The 18,242-nt window shown below is 37.9% G+C and overlaps 2 protein-coding genes across 4 annotated transcripts in view; both read left to right on the top strand.

Moving 5' to 3' along the window:
• Positions 1-18,242, top strand: part of HCLS1 (hematopoietic cell-specific Lyn substrate 1) — a 131,665-nt gene that overhangs the window by 71,279 nt on the left and 42,144 nt on the right. The window lies entirely within an intron of this gene.
• POLQ (DNA polymerase theta) overlaps positions 13,964-18,242 on the top strand; it is a 120,272-nt gene continuing 115,993 nt past the window's right edge. For all 3 annotated transcript variants that reach the window (XM_053903420.1, XM_019448509.2, XM_019448511.2), the window contains exons 1-4: positions 13,964-14,061; positions 15,229-15,426; positions 16,212-16,557; positions 17,028-17,207. In XM_053903420.1, the coding sequence (XP_053759395.1) occupies positions 16,377-16,557; positions 17,028-17,207 (361 nt within the window). In that variant the 5' untranslated portion in view covers positions 13,964-14,061; positions 15,229-15,426; positions 16,212-16,376. The remainder of the gene's footprint in view (positions 14,062-15,228; positions 15,427-16,211; positions 16,558-17,027; positions 17,208-18,242) is intronic.

Genomic DNA, 18,242 nt, shown 5'->3' with positions numbered 1-18,242 from the left:
GTCATGATTTCACACTCCGTGAGTTCGAGCCCTGCATTGGGCTCTGTGCTGACAGCTCAGAGCCTGGAGCTCTCTTCAGATTCTGTGTCTCTCTGTCCCTCCCCTGTTCATGCTCTGTCTCCCTCTGTCTCAAAAATAAATAAAAACATTAAAAAAAAATAGCCCTTGTCTTGAGTCCTTTCATTGAGTTCTACACCTCTCAGACTTTAATAGGTATACAAATCAGCCAGGGATATTGTTGAGATACAGATTCTGATTCGATAGATCTGGGGCTTAAGATTCTGCATCTCTAATAAGTTACCAGATGATGCTGATATTACGGGTCTGCAAATAAGACTTAGCAAGGTTCTAAAAGGGCCTCTCTTTTGTTCTTTAGTATGTGCTTCCCCACTGGGCATAGAGTCTACAATTTAAAACTGTCATGACCATCTAGAATATGTTCCCACTTCTACATCATACTCCGTGTACCAGGGACCACACACTTCTCTACCCATTGCCTGGAACCTGCACAGCCCCTTCCCTGATTCATCCTCCTCAGGGAAAAACATGCTGTCAATGTCCACCCCTCCCTGGCCCAAGAGGTGACTATAGGTCAAAGGGGTGTCAACAGAGCCTGGACCTAGGCATGCAAGCAGGGATGAGAATGAGGGTGGAGTGGTTGGGGCTAGCTCTCCCTACATTGCCATGTTCTTTGGAACTTCAGAGAACCCAAGAATTCAAAATCTGAATCTCAGCGTCTAGGAAGATATATATCTGTCAAAGTGGGCAAGTAGAACATATTTTACTTAACAGTTTGATAGCTTGATTTACAGTTTCTAAATACTTAGATATATGGTATGTGTGCCTCCATTTGTACTCTTGTCTTAGGCTTGAAAATGGCACCTACTGAGCTCTCCCCTCTTTTTAGCTCTGTGTTATGGCCACTGTGGATTTCCTTCAATTCTTTGAGTAAGTCATGAGTTGCCTGTTTCCTGGTGTTTGCATATGCTCATCTCCACTTTCATCTCCTACTTAACACTACTCATTACCTACTGCCTATCTTTTCTCAGTTTAAACAACATGAACATGTAGAAGCTGACTTCTCTTCCCAAACAACTTCACAGTGTTCTCTTAACTCTTTCTTGGCACTATGTACTTTTCCTTCCAAAAGCAATTTCAATTTTGGTTGCTCATTTATTTTTCTGCTTCTACTTTATTGTCCCTTTATTGCACCTTTGGAAACAGTTGGCTATGAGGAGGTGATATGTATGTGGGAAGAGAATATAGATTAATTTTGCTTTTGCTTGGAAAAGGTGTGCAAAAGAGGAAAGGAGGGAAGGAGGGAGAGATGGAGTAAGAGAGAGAGGCCATTACTATGAAAGGTTGGATAATCTGGGGCAGCAGTTCTCAAAGTGTGCTCCAAAAGCTCTTGGGAGTCCTTGAGATCTTTTCAGGGGGTTCCTGAGGTCAAATTATATAATAATATATTCATGATAATATTGAGATGTTTACCTTTTTTTTTTTTAACGTTTAATTATTTTTGAGACATAGAGAGACAGAGCATGAACGGGCGAGGGGCAGAGAGAGAGGGAGACACAGAATCAGAAACAGGCTCCAGGCTCTGAGCCATCAGCCCAGAGCCTGACGCGGGGCTCGAACTCACGTACCACGAGATCATGACCTGAGCTGAGGTCGGACGCTTAACCAACTGAGCCACCCAGGTGCCCCGAGATGTTTACTTTTTAACTGTCATTTTATCATGAACGTATAGTGGAATACATTTAGGAGAACTTCATAACTCCAACTGATTGTTCATAAACCAGTATTTTACAAATATCCAGTGTGTGCTGTTACAAGCCCATGTGTAGGTAAAAGATCCACTCAAAGGGTGATGCAGACCAGTGGATTTTAATGTGATAGATTATGCAAAGCTCATTGCTATGATTTCAAGTATCACGTAACAACCACTTTTTAAAAAGTTACTACTTATTGATATTGCTTTGTAGCTTCAAAGAATATCCACAATTATCACAAAGACTATTAGAATACTTCTTTCTTTTCTAACGCTATAACCACATAAAGCCAGATTTCAACATAATGTGCATAAGGCTAGTTTCAACAAAAACAATATATCATAAAAAGTAAATGCAAAAGCAGAAGAGAATTGGTGGTTGTCAGAGGGGAAGTGGGTGGGGGGTGGGCAAAATAGGTGAAGGGGATTAAGAAGTATAAACTTGCGGTTATAAAATAAATAAGTCATGGAGATTAAAAGTACAGCATGGGGAATATAGTCAATAATATTGTATTAACGCTGTATGATGACTAAACTTACTGTGGTGAGCATTGAGTAATGTATAGACTTGTGGAATTGTTGTGTTGTACACCTGAAACTAATATAACACTGCATGTCAACTATATTTCAAAAAAGAAAACAATGCAGAAGAGACTTCTATCTTCTATTAAGCCAGACAAAGTTTCTATTATGTAAAACGATGACATTCTTTTCACCTTTTGTGTGCGTGGAAAATATGGTTAACATGTAATGCATTTATCATTTTGTTCTGAAATGAATAAATGTTTTTTAATTTATCAATTTTAATTTCTAATGTGGCAAATGTCTGAGGATATAACCCACAGAAAGAAAAAAAGCTCTTTGGAGTCCTCAATCAGTAATTTTTAAGAATGTAAAAAGATTGAGACCAAAGCATTTGAAAAGCAATAATAGAGGATGGGCCAGGAACTGGCATTTAATTGAAGGAAAATTAAACCTAGCTAAGCATCTGTTCTTCAATATAATCCTCAGAGTAAATGAAGTAGTACAATTATGCAGTAACATACAATAAGAACATTAGAATATTATTCAATATAATAATAGTCATAATAATAACATTTGAAGATGTTTTCTATGTATCAAACATTTAAGTGCTTCATATGCATGATTCACTGAATTCTAAACAAACACATGGGGGATAAAGTACAATTGTTAACATCCTCTTTTAGATGAAGAGAAGCAGGGTCTTCAAGTTTTGGCAGCTAGCGTAGCATAACTGGGAATGAATCAGGTCTTACTGACTCCTGTATGCACCATCTAAACACCTGCCCACTCTCCCTGGAAGGGCATTGAGTCTTCAGCTTAACTAGCATGTGAAACAAGGAAGTGTATATTTCAACCTGACTCAGGTGTTTTCCTAGGTCAGGGCTATGGGGAGCACAAACAAGAATTGCCAGCAGGGCACTGCATATACTCAGCAAATATTTATTGACTGCCTCCCACAAGTGGTTGCTTACTTAGGTGTGGTGATTCTGCAGTTAACAAAACACAGGCCAGCATAGATTGGGAAAGGATGGGAGCCCTGCAAAAGCAGACACCATCTGTAACAGGAATCTTACATTCACTTTCGTAAGACAATCTGACCTTCTGATCTGCCTTCTGTCCTCAACTTTAGTCTTCTATTATCTCCTTCCAATGGGAATGGAGCTGAGTGATTTGCATCTTTCAATCTTTCTCTTTCAATCTTTGAATCTTTCTGGACCACTTAAACCTCACATTCTGGGCCCCTATCCTTCTTCACTTCCCTCCCCTGCTTACCCTCATGAATCCCTTTGGAGAGCCCATTTTCAAGCCTGCTTTATCCTCTCTCTGGAAATCAAGTGTTTTTTGTTTTTTGTTTTGTTTTGTTTTGTTTTGTTTTAGTGTGTCCTCATGGTGAAACACCAGGTATTTAAATGTAATTTTTGATACACCCAGACCCTTGCACCCAGATATACACCTGATGTCCAACCTTTCATTCATTCAATCATTTATTCGTTCAGTAATAGTATGCTTAGACACTAATATAACTGTTGCTGGAAATAGTCATTATTCTTTTTATACTCAAACTCTACTTTTGACATACCCTTTAAGCCATCTCCTGTGTCCTTTTTAAAAATTTTATTTATTATTATTATTATTATTTTAAAGTATAATTTATTGTCAAGTTGTCTAACATACAGTGTATACAGTGTGTTCTTGGTTTTGGGGGTAGATTCCCATGATTCATCACTTACATACAACACCCAGTGCTCATCCCAAGTGCCCTCCTCAATGCCCATCGCCCATTTTCTCCTCTCCCCCCCATCAACCCTCAGTTTGTTCTCTGTATTTAAGAGTCTCTTATGGTTTGCATCCCTCCCCCCTCTGTTTGTAACTATTTTTCCCCCTTCCTTTCCCCCATGGTCTTCTGTTAAGTTTCTCAAATTCCACATGAGTGAAAACATGATATCTCTCTCTGACTGACTTATTTCACTTAGCATAATACCCTCCAGTTACATCCACGTTGCTGCAAATGGCAGTGTTTCATTCTTTCTCACTGCCAAGTAGTATTCCATTATATATATAAACCACATCTTCTTTATCCATTCATCAGCTGATGGACATTTAGGCTCTTTCCATAATTTGGCTATTGTTGGAAGCGCTGATATAAACATTGGGGTGCATGTGCCCCTATGAATCAGCACTCCTGTATCCTTTGGATAAATTCCTAGTAGTGCTATTGCTGGGTCATAGGGTCCTGGGTCCTTTTGATACCACCATCTCTTTACTTTTATACTTGCCTTGTTTATAGCTCTGTCTCTTTAAGCCAGCAATCTGATCTGAGAATTTTAATGTGGATTAAATCCATTTACGTTTGATAGGATCATGATTAGAAATATATTTGGACTGATGTCTACTTCCTTATATTTTTTGTGTTTTTGTGTTTTTTTTCATTTTTCCTGCTTTCTGTTGAAATGTTTGCACTTTATTCCCTCTCCGCCTTTTCACAGTTGTATGCAATTAGATGCAAGGTTTAAACTTACCATTAAGTTTTTCATATAAATACTTGATTTAAAAAATTCAAAATTAATCAGTTTCTCTATACTTGTCCCAAACAATATAATGCTCTTTGGATTTTTAACAGTGAATCCTGCACCTTCAGGTTCTCATGTTATTTTTGTCTACCGTTTTAGATCAAACTTGCTTTTATGCCCCTAAAAGTAGCCATTATTATTTTTGTCATAAATATTTATTTAGATTAAACCATGCTTATCATGTTCTTTGGTCACTCACCATTGCTTCTCTCTCAGCCTCCTTTTTTCTCTTGGACACAGGTTTATTCTTTCTAAAGTAGAATCATTAGTAATTCTTTTTGTGATGGTCTATTAATTGTAAACATTTCAAACGTGCTTTGCCTGAAAATATTGTCAATCCTGCATAATAGGTTAGGTGAATATAAAACTCATTTATCTGAGAAGTCTGCTGATAGTTGAACTTTTATTCCTTTGTAGGTGATCTTTCTCTACTCTCTTGTTGCTTTAAAAAGATGTGTCCTTTGTTCATAGTCTATGTGTTTACCTCTAAGTGTCTAGGTAAGATTTATTCTTATTTATATTGTCTATGTTTTGCTATATGTTTTCAACCTAAGCACATTGAATTTCTTCAATTATGGACATTTCTGAGCCATTATCTCTTTGCATATTGTCATTCTTCCATTATCTCTATTATCTTCTTTTGGAATTTTCATTAGATTTATATTAGGCCTCATTCTGTTCTTCATATTTTTCAACTGCTGTTATTTCCTTAACTTTCTGAACTGCAGCTTGTTTAGCCATAAGGATAAAAAGTCTGATATATGTATTTTATTACTCTGGCTGCTGCTATTTGTTGACCCTTAATTTGTATTTTCCGTGGTGCTTTACCCACCCACCCTGGCCACCATCTTCCTTAAATAGACTGAAGTCTTATACATCCATTTGTTCTCTTATTCACTCATGCATCACTTATCTCCCACCCTGTTTATTTATTTTACTGAGTTCTAATTGACCTATAACATTATATTAGTTTCAGGTATATAAAAGAATGATTCAATATTGTATATATTGCACAATAAGTCTAGTTAATATCTGTCACAATAAATAGTTACAATTTTTTCTTGAGCTAAGAACTTTTATGATTTATTGTCTTAGCAACATTTAAATACATAATGTAGTGTTATTGACCCTGGCCCTTCCCACCCCTCCTGTCAGCTAGCCCAGAATGCATAGGTCTTAAACTAAGCCATAGATTTAGAAACAAAAGATCAGATTCACACTCTGTATTCTACCAAATAAAGAAGATGGAAGCTTACCACATGACAAAAGAGATATACCCTAAGTAAAGCACAAAAACAAAACAATGGACAATAGGAAGGAAAAAAACTTAGGCATTAAAGAATCAACTCAGGAAATGGGACGATAATTGACAGGTGTTCCAAAAAGAGCACAGTTGAGAGAAATCTCACAATTTATCCCAATACCACTCTCAAGTTTTCTCTTGTTCTCTCTTGTTATATCTCACTTTCTTTTAAAATGTCTCTCAGTTATCCATGTCTACTAATTTGTTATTTCTGTCATTCTCTTGCCATTCTTATCATTCTTGTCATTCCTCTTCTTTCTTCTTCCTCTTTCTGAATTTCTTTCAAAAACGCAATTTCTTTCTCTTATACTTTTACTTTCCCAATTTTTCTCTTTCTCAAATTCTCACTAATTCTCACATTTTGACAATATCCTAGTTTCTGAACTCTCTATTTCTCAACATTTTTCTCAAAATGAACTCAATTTCTGTTCATCTCCAACAGTCTTTCTTAATCTATCTTTTTCATCTTTCTTACTAATTCTGCTATCCAGTTTCTTTACTCTGTTATACTCATGCTCTCTTTAACTTTCTTGGTATTTCTATATTTCTTTTAGTACTTTTTCTTAATGTCTCAATATTCTTGATCCCTCAGTCTTTCTCAGGAACTTTTTTTTCAAAATATTTTCCTCAAACTCTTATTTACTCTCTTTTTTCCTTTTTCGCAAAAGACAGAAAAAGTTTCAAACTCATGAAGATTCTGTAATGTGAACAGAAGGCAGACCGGCTAAGGCCCTGGGTCCCCCAAAATTCACTATTGTGAGTTTCCTGTTTTATGTTGTTCTGCCTTACATATACCAAAGGGACACTGGAAAAGTCAGCAAACCCAAAATTCAATGGGCACAGACAAAAAAAATGCCCCCCAAAATCTGCTCTTCTGTTGAAGGACCAGGAAAAGGGGCAGCCGAGCAAGGCAGACTTTTAGACAATATGCGCTGTACAGAGAAACTCCAGTCCCACATTTACCCTGGCCAGCAAAGGCTGAGTGAATAGCCTAGACGTCCACCTTTGCCACACTGTAAAAATGTATTCACTGTCCAGGTTCTTTTCACCTGGGAGGTCTCATAGAAGGCTGAGTTGGGAGCCAGGATTTCCATCTCTGTAGGGTGGTAATGAGCACCTCTCGTCTCATACAGTGTCAGTTGAGACCAAGTGGGGAGCCTGGAGTTCCAACCCTATCTACTGTTAATGCAGTGTTCCTCCTTCTCTTTGCTGGGGTGGCAATAGATCAGGCTTAGTAGAGAGTGAAGACTTTCATGACTTCTCAGCAGTAGCAATCCCTCTTCTAACCCCACTCAAAAGGTGTCCCCCAGTGGAGGCCACATGGGGAACAGTAATGAGGTGTCCCTCCCCTTCTTATCCAGGGTAGAATTAACAGAGGCCTACCGGGGAGCCTAATCTTCCACTTCCACTTTGCTGTAATGAGTCCCTTTCCTCCCTTCTCCATGCCTCTTTTCCCAGTGTCAAGGGAGGCTGAGTGGAAAACTTGGACTTCCATCCCCACCTGATAGTACTAAGGTGGTATCCCCTTCACCCACCAGATCGGTGTCAGAGGAAGCATGCTAAAACACATGATTTAAATAAGATCCTAAGTCTTATAACACAATGCACAAAATGTCCAAGTTTCAAGTGAAAATCATGTCTTACCAAGAACCATGGAGAGCTCATACTAAGTGAGACAATCAACAAATGCTAACACTGAGATGACATGGTGTCCAATTATCTGACAAGAATTTTAAAGCAACCATCAGAAAAATTCTTCAACAAGTAATTACAAATACTCTTGAGACAAATGAAAACATATATAAAATTTCAGGAAAGAAATAAGAAGACTAAAAAAAAGAAATAAAGATATAAAAAAGAACAAAACGAAAAAATTAGAACCAAAATATATAACCAAAAAGGGGAAAAAACCCCTCAATGGATAGGCTCAATAGCAAAATGGAAAGGACAGAGGCAAGACTCAGTAAATTTGAACAATAAAAGCTATGCAATCTCAACAACAGAGAGAAAATAGCCTGGAAAAAATGAACAGAACCTTAGGGACTTGTGGGACAAAAAGAGATCTAATATTTGTGTCATCAGAGTCCCAGAGGTAGAAGATTGCAGAGGGCTGAAACATATTTAAATAATAATAATAATAATGACTAAAAATTTCTAGCATTTGTCAAAAACCATAAGCCTGCAGGTTGAAAAATATGACCAAAACTTAAATGGATTAAATCCAAAGCAATTCGTGCAAAGACATATTATAGTCTTCTGAAAACCAAAGACAGATTTGGTCTTGAAAGCAGAGAGAAATGACACATTACTGATGGGAAAAACAATTCAAATGACAGTGTATTTCTCATCAGCATCCATGAAGGGTGGAAGGAAATAACAAAATATTTTTCAAGTGCTAGAAGAATGGTTAAGCCACAATTCTATATCCAATGAAAATATATTTAAGGAATGAAGGGGGAATTAAAGACATTCACACATGAGGTAAATCTAAGAGCATGTGTCACCAGCAGGTCTACCCTCAAAAGAATGGCTAAAGAAAGCTCTGTAAACAAAAAGGAAATGAAAAAAAGAAGGACTCTGGGAACATTTAGAAGAAAGAAAGAACACAGAAATAAAAATATGGGTAAACACAATACATTTCCCTTATCTTCTTGAGTTTGTTTGATGGTTGAAGCAAAAATTGTAATAGTCTTCAGTATAGTTCTCAATGAATATGGAGAAAATAATTAATACAATTATATTATAAATGGGGAAGGGTAAAGGGACATAAAGGGGTTAAAGCTTCTACAATTCACTCAAAATATCAATACCAGTTGACTTTGATAAGATATGTCTATATTACATAATAATATATTAAGAAATTATATAATGTATATAATTAATGATTATACATATAATTTATATGTAATATACAAATATACAATATTACAATGCAATATGATAAAGTAACTTCAAGTGTAATTATACAAGTATAATAAAATAAAATAAAAGGATGAAAAAGATAAGATGCAAACATTAATCAAAAGAAAGCTGGAGCGCCTATCTTAATATTAGACAAAGTACAGAGCAAAACAAATTACCAAGGACAGAGAAGTACATTACATAATGATATGGTCAGTCTACTAAGAAGAACGAACCATCCTAAATGTGTATGCACCAAACAACAAATATGTGAAACAAAAACTGATAGAACTGAAAGGAAAAATAGACAAAACCACATTTATAGTTGGAGACTTAAATGTCTCTCCCTCAATAATTAATAGAACTAGATGAGATGAATAGCTCCCTCAAAAAATTGCAGTGAAGATTTAGGGAAGGAATGCCTGAAGCCTTCAGTAGTCACCAGCAGGGTACATAGAGTCAATCGTAATAGACATAATCTGTGACTCTATGGAGATTATATCTAGTGGGGAAGACAATTAATTATACAGTTATTTTGGAGTAATAAGAAAATTCAGGTCCTATTGGAGTCAGAAAAGGCTTCTTTTTGAGGAAGAATCATTAAGCCAACCTCTGAAGAGTAACTAGAAACTCTCTGAGTGAAGAAATGGATAAAAGTGCTTTAGGGAAAGGGAATAGCATTCAGCTATCCAAGGTTGAGAAAACTTGCTCATCAAAAATAATAGTGAATCTGAATATTACAACTTGTCTTTGTTTCAAAAGGCGAGCCTTCTCATTGATTCTAGGATTTTCTATGTTAAATATACCTCAGAGGAAGATTAATAATATCTATCAATTACTGGATGCTAATTACATGCCAAGTGTGATGCTAAGCACTTTATATGTAATATAATTCTTACCACAAGCTGTGATATAGGCATTTTTATCAGTTCAATTTTAAAAAAGGAAAACGGGTTAAAAAAAGTTAATTTTACCTAAGGTAAAAATGCTAGAAAATGGTGGCTCTGGGGTTCAAACCTAAGTCTGCCATCTACAGTGCCTCTAGTTTGGTGAACTGGAGTTCAGGGAAGCTTACCTGCCTGGCCTGCTGTGTTGGGCTGAGCCATATACTTTTCATATGTTGACTAAGGGACATTTTACCTTCTGTTATGGACTGAATGTATCCCCTCCAAACTCATTTGTTGAAATCCTAGCCTTCACGAGGGTGGAGCCCTCATGAATGGAATTAATACCCAAATAAAAAGGGCACCAGAGAGATCTCTCTCTTTCTTTCTGCTATTTGAGGATACAACAAGCAGCATTCTGCAACCCAGAAGAGGGCTCTCACCAGAACCCAAACATGCTGGCACCCTGATCTTGAACTTCCGGTATCCAGAACTGTGAGAAAAATTTATGTTATCCCTGTGTTTTGTTATAGCAGCCTGAACTGGCTAAAACACCTACACCTCAATGATATGTCACTTGCCTTAGAGAATGGTCCAATCCAGGTCATATGCTCCAGAGATTTTCCAGTATGTTCTGAGTCTGGCAGATAATGAGATACTCATGACACCATTGAACCAAAATAAACAGTCTTACTTTACCCTTGCAGGTGAGGTGATATAGGAGAGGAATGTCTGTGTCCTTGTCCTTTAGAGTTACCATTGACGTAACCCAGGATGTGCACACCATCAAAATGGGCGGTGAAGATGTGATCTTTGTAAGTTGGTCCCACTTTAGAGAAGAAAGATGGAATCTTGAAATATATTTATTTACCAATTCATGCTCAAAAGATTGTCTAATCTATATAAAAATTACACTTGAGGACAACTGTGAATCGCTTTAAGGGCCATTTTATTAACATGAGAATTATAGGTAACTGTAAGGTCCCCTTTATCATAAAGGAAGTCTTTCCATGGAGGATTCCGAGTTTATTAAAGATAAATTTTTTCCTTGCATTATGCATAAGGGTATACTATCTTCATAGTGATCAAATGTAAACAGGAAGAGAAGGGTAGAAAGGCAAATAAAGTGAAAATGAGGAGAGATAATTAGGGAAAGAGGCAATGGGGAAATGCAAAAAGAAGACAGGAACACAAATTCAACCCAAATAGGCCTGCATCCTCTACCCTACACCAAAGCAGCTGGCTATAAGCAAGTCTCCACTCATTCTTCCTGTTTGTTGCTGTTGATTTGGGGGAAGATTTCATCTAAATAAGAAAAAGGGTGGGGTTGAGAGTATAAAAGAAAAAAATAAAGTCACATCTAGAGAAATCCTCGGAATCAAAAAGCTGATTTTTAAGAAGAATGCCGGTGCAATTTTGATTGGGATTGCATTGAATATGTAGATTGCTTTGGGTAGTATTGATGTTTTAACAATATTTATTCTTCCAATCCATGAGCATGGAATGTTTTTCCATTTCTTTGTGTCTTCTTCAATTTCCTTCATAAGTTTTCTATAGTTTTCAGCATACAGATCTTTTATATCTTTGGTTAGGTTTATTCCTGGGTATTTTATGTTTGTTGGTGGAATTGTAAATGGGGTCAATTTCTTGATCTCTCTTTCTGTAGCTTCATTATTGGTGTATAAAATACAACCAATATTTGTACATTGATTTGTACCCTGTGAATTTCCTGAATTCATGTATCAGTTCTAGCAGCCTTTTGGTGGAGTCTTTCTTTTGGGTTTTCCAAATAAATCCAGTGAAGAAATGGGCAAAAGACACAAATAGACACTTTTCCAAAGAAGACATCTAGATGGCCAACAGACACATGAAAAGATGCTCAATGTCATTCATCATCAGGGAAATCCAAATCAAAACCACACTGAGATATCATCTCATACTAGCCAGAGTGACTAAAATTAACAACTCAGGAAATGACAGATGTTGGAGAGGATGTGGAGAAAGGGAACCCTCTTGCACTGTTGGTGGGAATGCAAACTGGTACAGCCACTCTGGAAAACAGTGTGGAGTTTCCTTAAAAAATTAAAACTAGAACTACCCTATGACCCAGCAATAGCACTACTAGGAATTTATCCAAAGAATGCAGGAGTGCTGATTCATAGGGGCACATGTACCCCAATGTTTATAGCAGCACTTCCAACAATAGCCAAATTATGGAAAGAGCCTAAATGTCCATCGGCTGTGGTTTATATATACAATGGAGTACTACTTGGCAATGAGAAAGAATGAAACCCTGCCATTTGCAGCAACATGGATGTAATTGGAGGGTATTATGCTAAGTGAAATAAGTCAGTCAGAGAAAGACAGATATGTTTTCACTCATATTTGGATCTTGAGAAACTTAACAGAAGGGAAGGGGAAAAATAGTTACAAACAGAGGGAGGGAGGCAAACCATAAGAGACTCTTAAATACAGAGAACAAACTGAGGGTTGATGTGGGTGGGGGAGAAGGGAAAATGGGTGATGGGCATTGAGGAGGGCACTTGTTGGGATGAGCACTGGGTGTTGTATGTAAGCAATGAACCATGGGAATCTACCCCCAACACCAAGAGCACACTTTACACACTGTATGTTAGCCAATTTAACAATAAGTTATATTAAAAAATAAAAAATAAATTAAAAGTTTGCAGGCAAAAAAAAAAAAAGGCTGATTTTAAAACTGTACACTCAGAGACTCAAGTGGTAGCCCTGGGGTGTTAGCTTAGGTATGATCTGACTCCCCCCACCCCAACCAAACCAATCAGGAGCTTGATCCACCAGGGTTCCTTTTGGTAACTTTTCCCCGGCAGAGTACTCACCCCTTTCCCCATCTAATCAAAGGCTATTTCTACTCCAAAAATCACATCCTTAGGATTCCTAGTTTTACTCCTTATCCCTCTTGCTTATAGTGTCTGCTTGGTATTTACTACATAAGCAATCGATAGTATTGCCATGTGAGAAGTGGGAGAACAGCCTACATGTAAATTTGGAAGTTATAGGTTCATGTTCTTGCGTATTTCTATAATTCAATTTCTTTCAGGCATTCACAGTTTCATTTTACTATCTTTAAGTTGGCTTTCTGATGTTTTAACCTAGACCTTTGAAGTTATTTCAGTTTTGCTTCCAACCCCATCCATAAGCGAGCTATTTCTACTAGTTCTTTGGACACTGTGGAGAAATAGGTCTTTTTCAGAGTTTCTTGTTCAGCTAAGCCTCTTATTAAACCTTCACAGAAGCTACCTGAATTCAAGTCTGCAGCACCCCTTGGATTATACCAGGGGTTCTCAATTCCAGCAACATTTTAAGAACACCTGGGGAGCTTTTAAGGTTCTATCCCAGACCAATTACATCAGAGTCTTTAGGCATAGGATAATAGTTCTAAAGCTCCCCAGGGGATACTAATGTGCAGCCACTGCCCTTGTCCAGTTGAGAACCACTGCACTTCAAATAGAAAATCCTCTTAATTAGCATCTCCTTTAGTCTGAGCACATTAGCTCCAATTAGCACCACTTGCATCCCATTTATGATCTTGGATATTTTCTGGTTCCTCCTTTTTTTGCAAATCACTTCCATCCACATGAGAAGCACAGAATTTATTCAGTTTGGGTAGATGACTTTGTTTTAATTAACTCACAAATGTAGTTTGCATAAATTTTATTTTTCTATATAACCTCTGCAATTTCAATGGAAAAATCACTTTATTATTTGTACAGGCTAAAATAATCAGATGACATATTTGAATGTATATCAATTGTCATTTGAGTTTCCTTTGCTTTTGTTTTCAGAAATATTAGGCTGAACAAGAAACCACTTCTAGTGTAGCACACTTCTTAAAATTCTGGATGTTATATAAGAAATATATTTAATAAAATTCCTGAGTAAAATTGTAAAAATCAGAGAATTCCTTGTAGGACATAAATATCAATCAAATACTCAAACATTCTAAATGAGCAAATGAAACTCTAGAACCAAAGTTTTCCATAGTGGTGTCTGCTGATCCATGGTGATCTAGAGTGTGGATTTTAATGGATTATGTATTCTGGGATAGGAGTCTGGGGCTCCTAACAGGTGAGAGATAAGATCTAAGAAAATAAAGTCAAAACCCAAGAAGAAGCACCCTTAGTAAGTAAAGGAGAGAAATGTCTGATCTGCAGATTGATATGGTGAGGATGGAAGTCTGTCCAAATCTGGCTCTGAGTGTCTAACATCATTCTCCTACTTCCATATATTAAAAAAAAAAAAATCAACCCAGAGATTAAGTTTAAAGTGGTCCAGAATTGGATGTCTCCCAGAAACTGCCAGAAATATGTGCAGATGTTTTGTTTTTTTTTTTCTGGGAGATTTTATTTATTTTTTATTTGTTGTAAATAAAATCTATACCACACGGGGGGCTTGAATTTATGACTCTGAGATCAAGAGTCCCATGTTCTACTGACTGAGACACCCAGGCATTCCCTGTGGAAGATTTTAATTCAGACCTGGAAGAATTACCACAAATAAAAATCCTAAGGAACACAAGCTCAGATGCAATTAAAAGACAGATGGGAAATACTTCTGGTGTATTAACATTATTACAATACCTGTTAGCACAAAAAATTTTTTTAAATATTTAAAAAAATAGTTTTGAGAAGTAGCTTTCTTTTTTAAGATTTTTTTTAAAAATTAGAAACAGTTGTTGAATGTTTGAAAATTTGAAAATATTCTCTAAGCTTTTTACTGGGATGACATGAACTATTTCTTGCATTTCCTTCCTAATTATTTTCCTCATTTGATCATAGTTCATATAATAAAAATAATGTGAGATTTGTGAGAATTTTTTTTTTTTTTTTTGGTTTATTACCTTCCTTAAAATGCTGGGTTTATATTGGGAGAAATATTAGAACGTTTATTATGTGGGAGGCACTGTTCTAAGCACTTTACCCATATTGACTTATTTAATGTTCATAAAAACCAAACAGTTTACTATTATTATCACTGTCATATACATGAAATAATGGATGCACAAAGAGGTTAAGCAAGTTGCCCCAAATCAGTTACAAAGTCTTCATACTTAGACTGATTGGCTCCAGAATCGCACTCTTGACCTCTATGCTATAGGACATTTCATAAAGTTCTTCCATGACTACAATGTAAATTAGGATTCTTTCTACTTCTTTGATAACACTGCTCATTTCTGCCTGAACATTAGTACAACTTAAAATTATTAATTTGTTTAATGTCTGTCTCTTTCTCTAGGCTCTTTCTCTTTGAGAGCAGGAACCATTTCCTGCCTTTTCCCTGCCACATACACAGAAGGTACTCAATAAATGGTTGAGAGAATGAATTCAGGGAACTTGCATAAAAGAGAACGAGGAAAAATGTTTCCTTCGTGGAGTAATGTCTCCATCTTGTGGAACTTTAGAATATTGTCATTAAAAAACATTTTTTAATAAGGTAGGTTTTCATAGAATTCTAAAGTGCCTATTTTCCAGGCGTCTAACCAATCTTTTCTACTGGACCAGCCCTTTTGAGATCGTTAGTGCTATAGAATAGCGCAGCCTCTTACGGACAGGCCTTTCTCCTACTAGATTTGCTTGGTGAAACTAATTATGCAACTAGGTAATTAGCCACAGTTTACGTCCAGAATGCGTTTGCTTCTACCTTGCCAAAAGGTAGAGCACAGGTCCATCAACAAGCTCTTGGCTTAGAACGATCACCCAGGCACATTCAGAGCCCATTCTTTGCAGCGTTAATACAGACTTCGAAGGGGTCTATCTGCCAGCAGTCCCCGACTCGCCGTCACGTATTCGTCAGAGTGTGATGGCCACAGCAGGAACTGCAGAAATAGCCTCTGCCACACCATCATACACTACGAGAGCGGCTGATTATGCTCCACTAGAAATCCGAGGTTTCACTTGTATAATATTTTGCACACATAATCTGCTATAATTTTTTAATACAACACTTTAAGAAGAGTTATTTCCCTGATCTACCTATAAAGGGCAACTCACTTTTTGAAGTTAGTAAATCTTGCTATTCAAATCAGAAATGGACCCAAAAAAGTGCTTAGGCTAACCCGATTATAAGTGCAGGTTATATATACCGAGTCTCCCCCCTCCCCGCCCCCCAACCAGGCCCAGTTTAGCTTCTCTGACCCTAACCCACAAAGAAGGTTAGAGACTGGAGGTCTAGGACACCACTGAGAGACGCTCCTTCCCCACGATTCTATGGTTTTTCAGGATACTCTCACCACTGAGAACTCTATGGTTCCGGCGCGGGTTGGGAGGTCTGTTTGAAAACCGTGGCGGGAAGATGGTGACTACACCTGTCATCAGGCCCTGTTTCTACCGTGTGGGAAGACGCTGGGACTGTGGCTTTCCCTGAATGGCCAAGAAGAGTTCGCGATGAATCTTCCGCGCTGGAGTGGGAAACGGCGACGTTCAGCATCAGGCTCGGACTCCTTCTCGGGAAGCTGCTGTGACAGTAATGACAGCCCCCTGCTCCCCTCAGGGCCGGTGCTGAGTCCTCCCCCAGGCCTGGGGCGCTGCTTGAAGGACCTCGGTCGCCCGCCAGCAGCAGCTGCAGGTACTCTCGGGCCCTCTGGGGGCGGCGGGTGAGGTGGGCAGCTCTGCCCAGCCACGTGTCAGAAGGTGTACGTAATTACAGCACAGAGCTTGCTTGTTTGCACAGCCTGCTAGGCTTCTACTCCCTTTCTCAGTTTGTGACTCCTGACTGGTGTGGAAGGTCACTTTCTGTTAGGACATGGACGTGCATATTGGGCAACAGCCTCGTGATAATATTCAAGTGGTTTGTGGGTCATTCGACCTTTACAGAAACAACTTCCTAGTGGCCAGTCTAATCATCTGTGGGAGGCTCAACGCCTAATAGTGCCCAGGACTCCTTACAGATCCTTATATGGGAAAATGCTTTATGTCAGGATATGCTCTATATAGCCTCACTCCAACACACAGGGATTCCAAAACACGGTGGAGGACTACTGAAGTCATATATTAGAATTAGATTCAACTCTTAATTACTTTTTTCTTTCCTGAAAGGGGAATGCAAGCAGACAGTTTCTGACGATCAAATGGACAAGTTGCTGTTGGCAAACTGGGGACTTCCTGCAGCGGTTCTGGAGAAATATCACAGTTTTGGTGTAAAAAAGATGTTTGAGTGGCAGGCAGAGTGCCTTTTGCTTGGACAAGTCCTGGAAGGAAAGAATTTAGTCTATTCAGGTATTAAAATTTGTGCAAATTAATTTCTTTATTACTTTAAAGACATGAATGTAAAGGATACTCTATTGAGGTGGTTATGAAGTAGTTAAAAGGTAGTAGTTATGAGGTAGTTTTAAAAAGTGAATGAGAGTGATTTATAACTAGAGAAAGTCTTAAGTCTTAAAATATGAAAAGTGGAGTCTCATATACATACTTAAATTATGCAAATTCCATTATATTGGTGGTTGGTAGAGAGCAAAACAGACAATTAAAATTTTTTTTTACATTGCTTTTGGAGAGACAGAGAGAGACAAAGCACAAGTGGGGGAGGGGCTTGAGAGAGAATGAGACACAGAATCCGAAGCAGGCTCCAGGCTCTGAACTGTCAGCACAGAGCCTGATGTGGGGCTGAACTCAGAAACTGCAAGATCATGACCTGAGCCATAGTCGGACGCTCAACAGATTGAGCCACGCGGGTGCCCCCAAAAGCAGACAATTTGAGGAGAGCTGTTCTGCTTGCCATTCCTCTCAACAAACATGTCCCAGGATGAGTGTGCAAGGGAAATGTAAATCTGTTCTCCCTGCCCCCCCCCCCCCCAGCCCCTGCCCCTGCCCCTGCCCCTGCCCCGTTGATCTCAGTTGCCTTACGGTGTATGAACATTATACATTATTTATTTATAAATTGACTCGCTTTACAGGGTTGCATACACAAAACTGGGTGTAATTTGCTTTATAGAAGATATATATAGGCTTTCAAGAGCAACTCTGGCATTCATACTACTTAATTTTTTTACTGTGCTGACTTTAGAACTTACTTGGTAAGATGCACTTTCTTTGTATCAGTTTTCTCTGAAGTTGAGTGATCCAGGTCTTTCCTTATGGCTGCAGCAAATACAGAGTTATCATTAGAAATAAGTTCAGCGTGTGGAATCAGATTGGTTGGGTTTGAAAACTAACACTTGCCGCCTGTGGCAATTAATAGAGAGCATATTAATAGAAAGCATGAGAGAATGCTTAGAAGAGTTCTTGGCATGTAGAAGGTACACAATAAATGCT

This window comes from Panthera pardus, unplaced genomic scaffold (assembly GCF_024362965.1).
Source record: "Panthera pardus isolate Hobbes unplaced genomic scaffold, ASM2436296v1 HiC_scaffold_16, whole genome shotgun sequence".
NCBI lineage: Eukaryota > Metazoa > Chordata > Mammalia > Carnivora > Felidae > Panthera > Panthera pardus.
The sequence above is the reverse complement of the archived record's forward strand: the minus strand, read 5'-3'. Positions and strand labels throughout refer to the sequence as shown.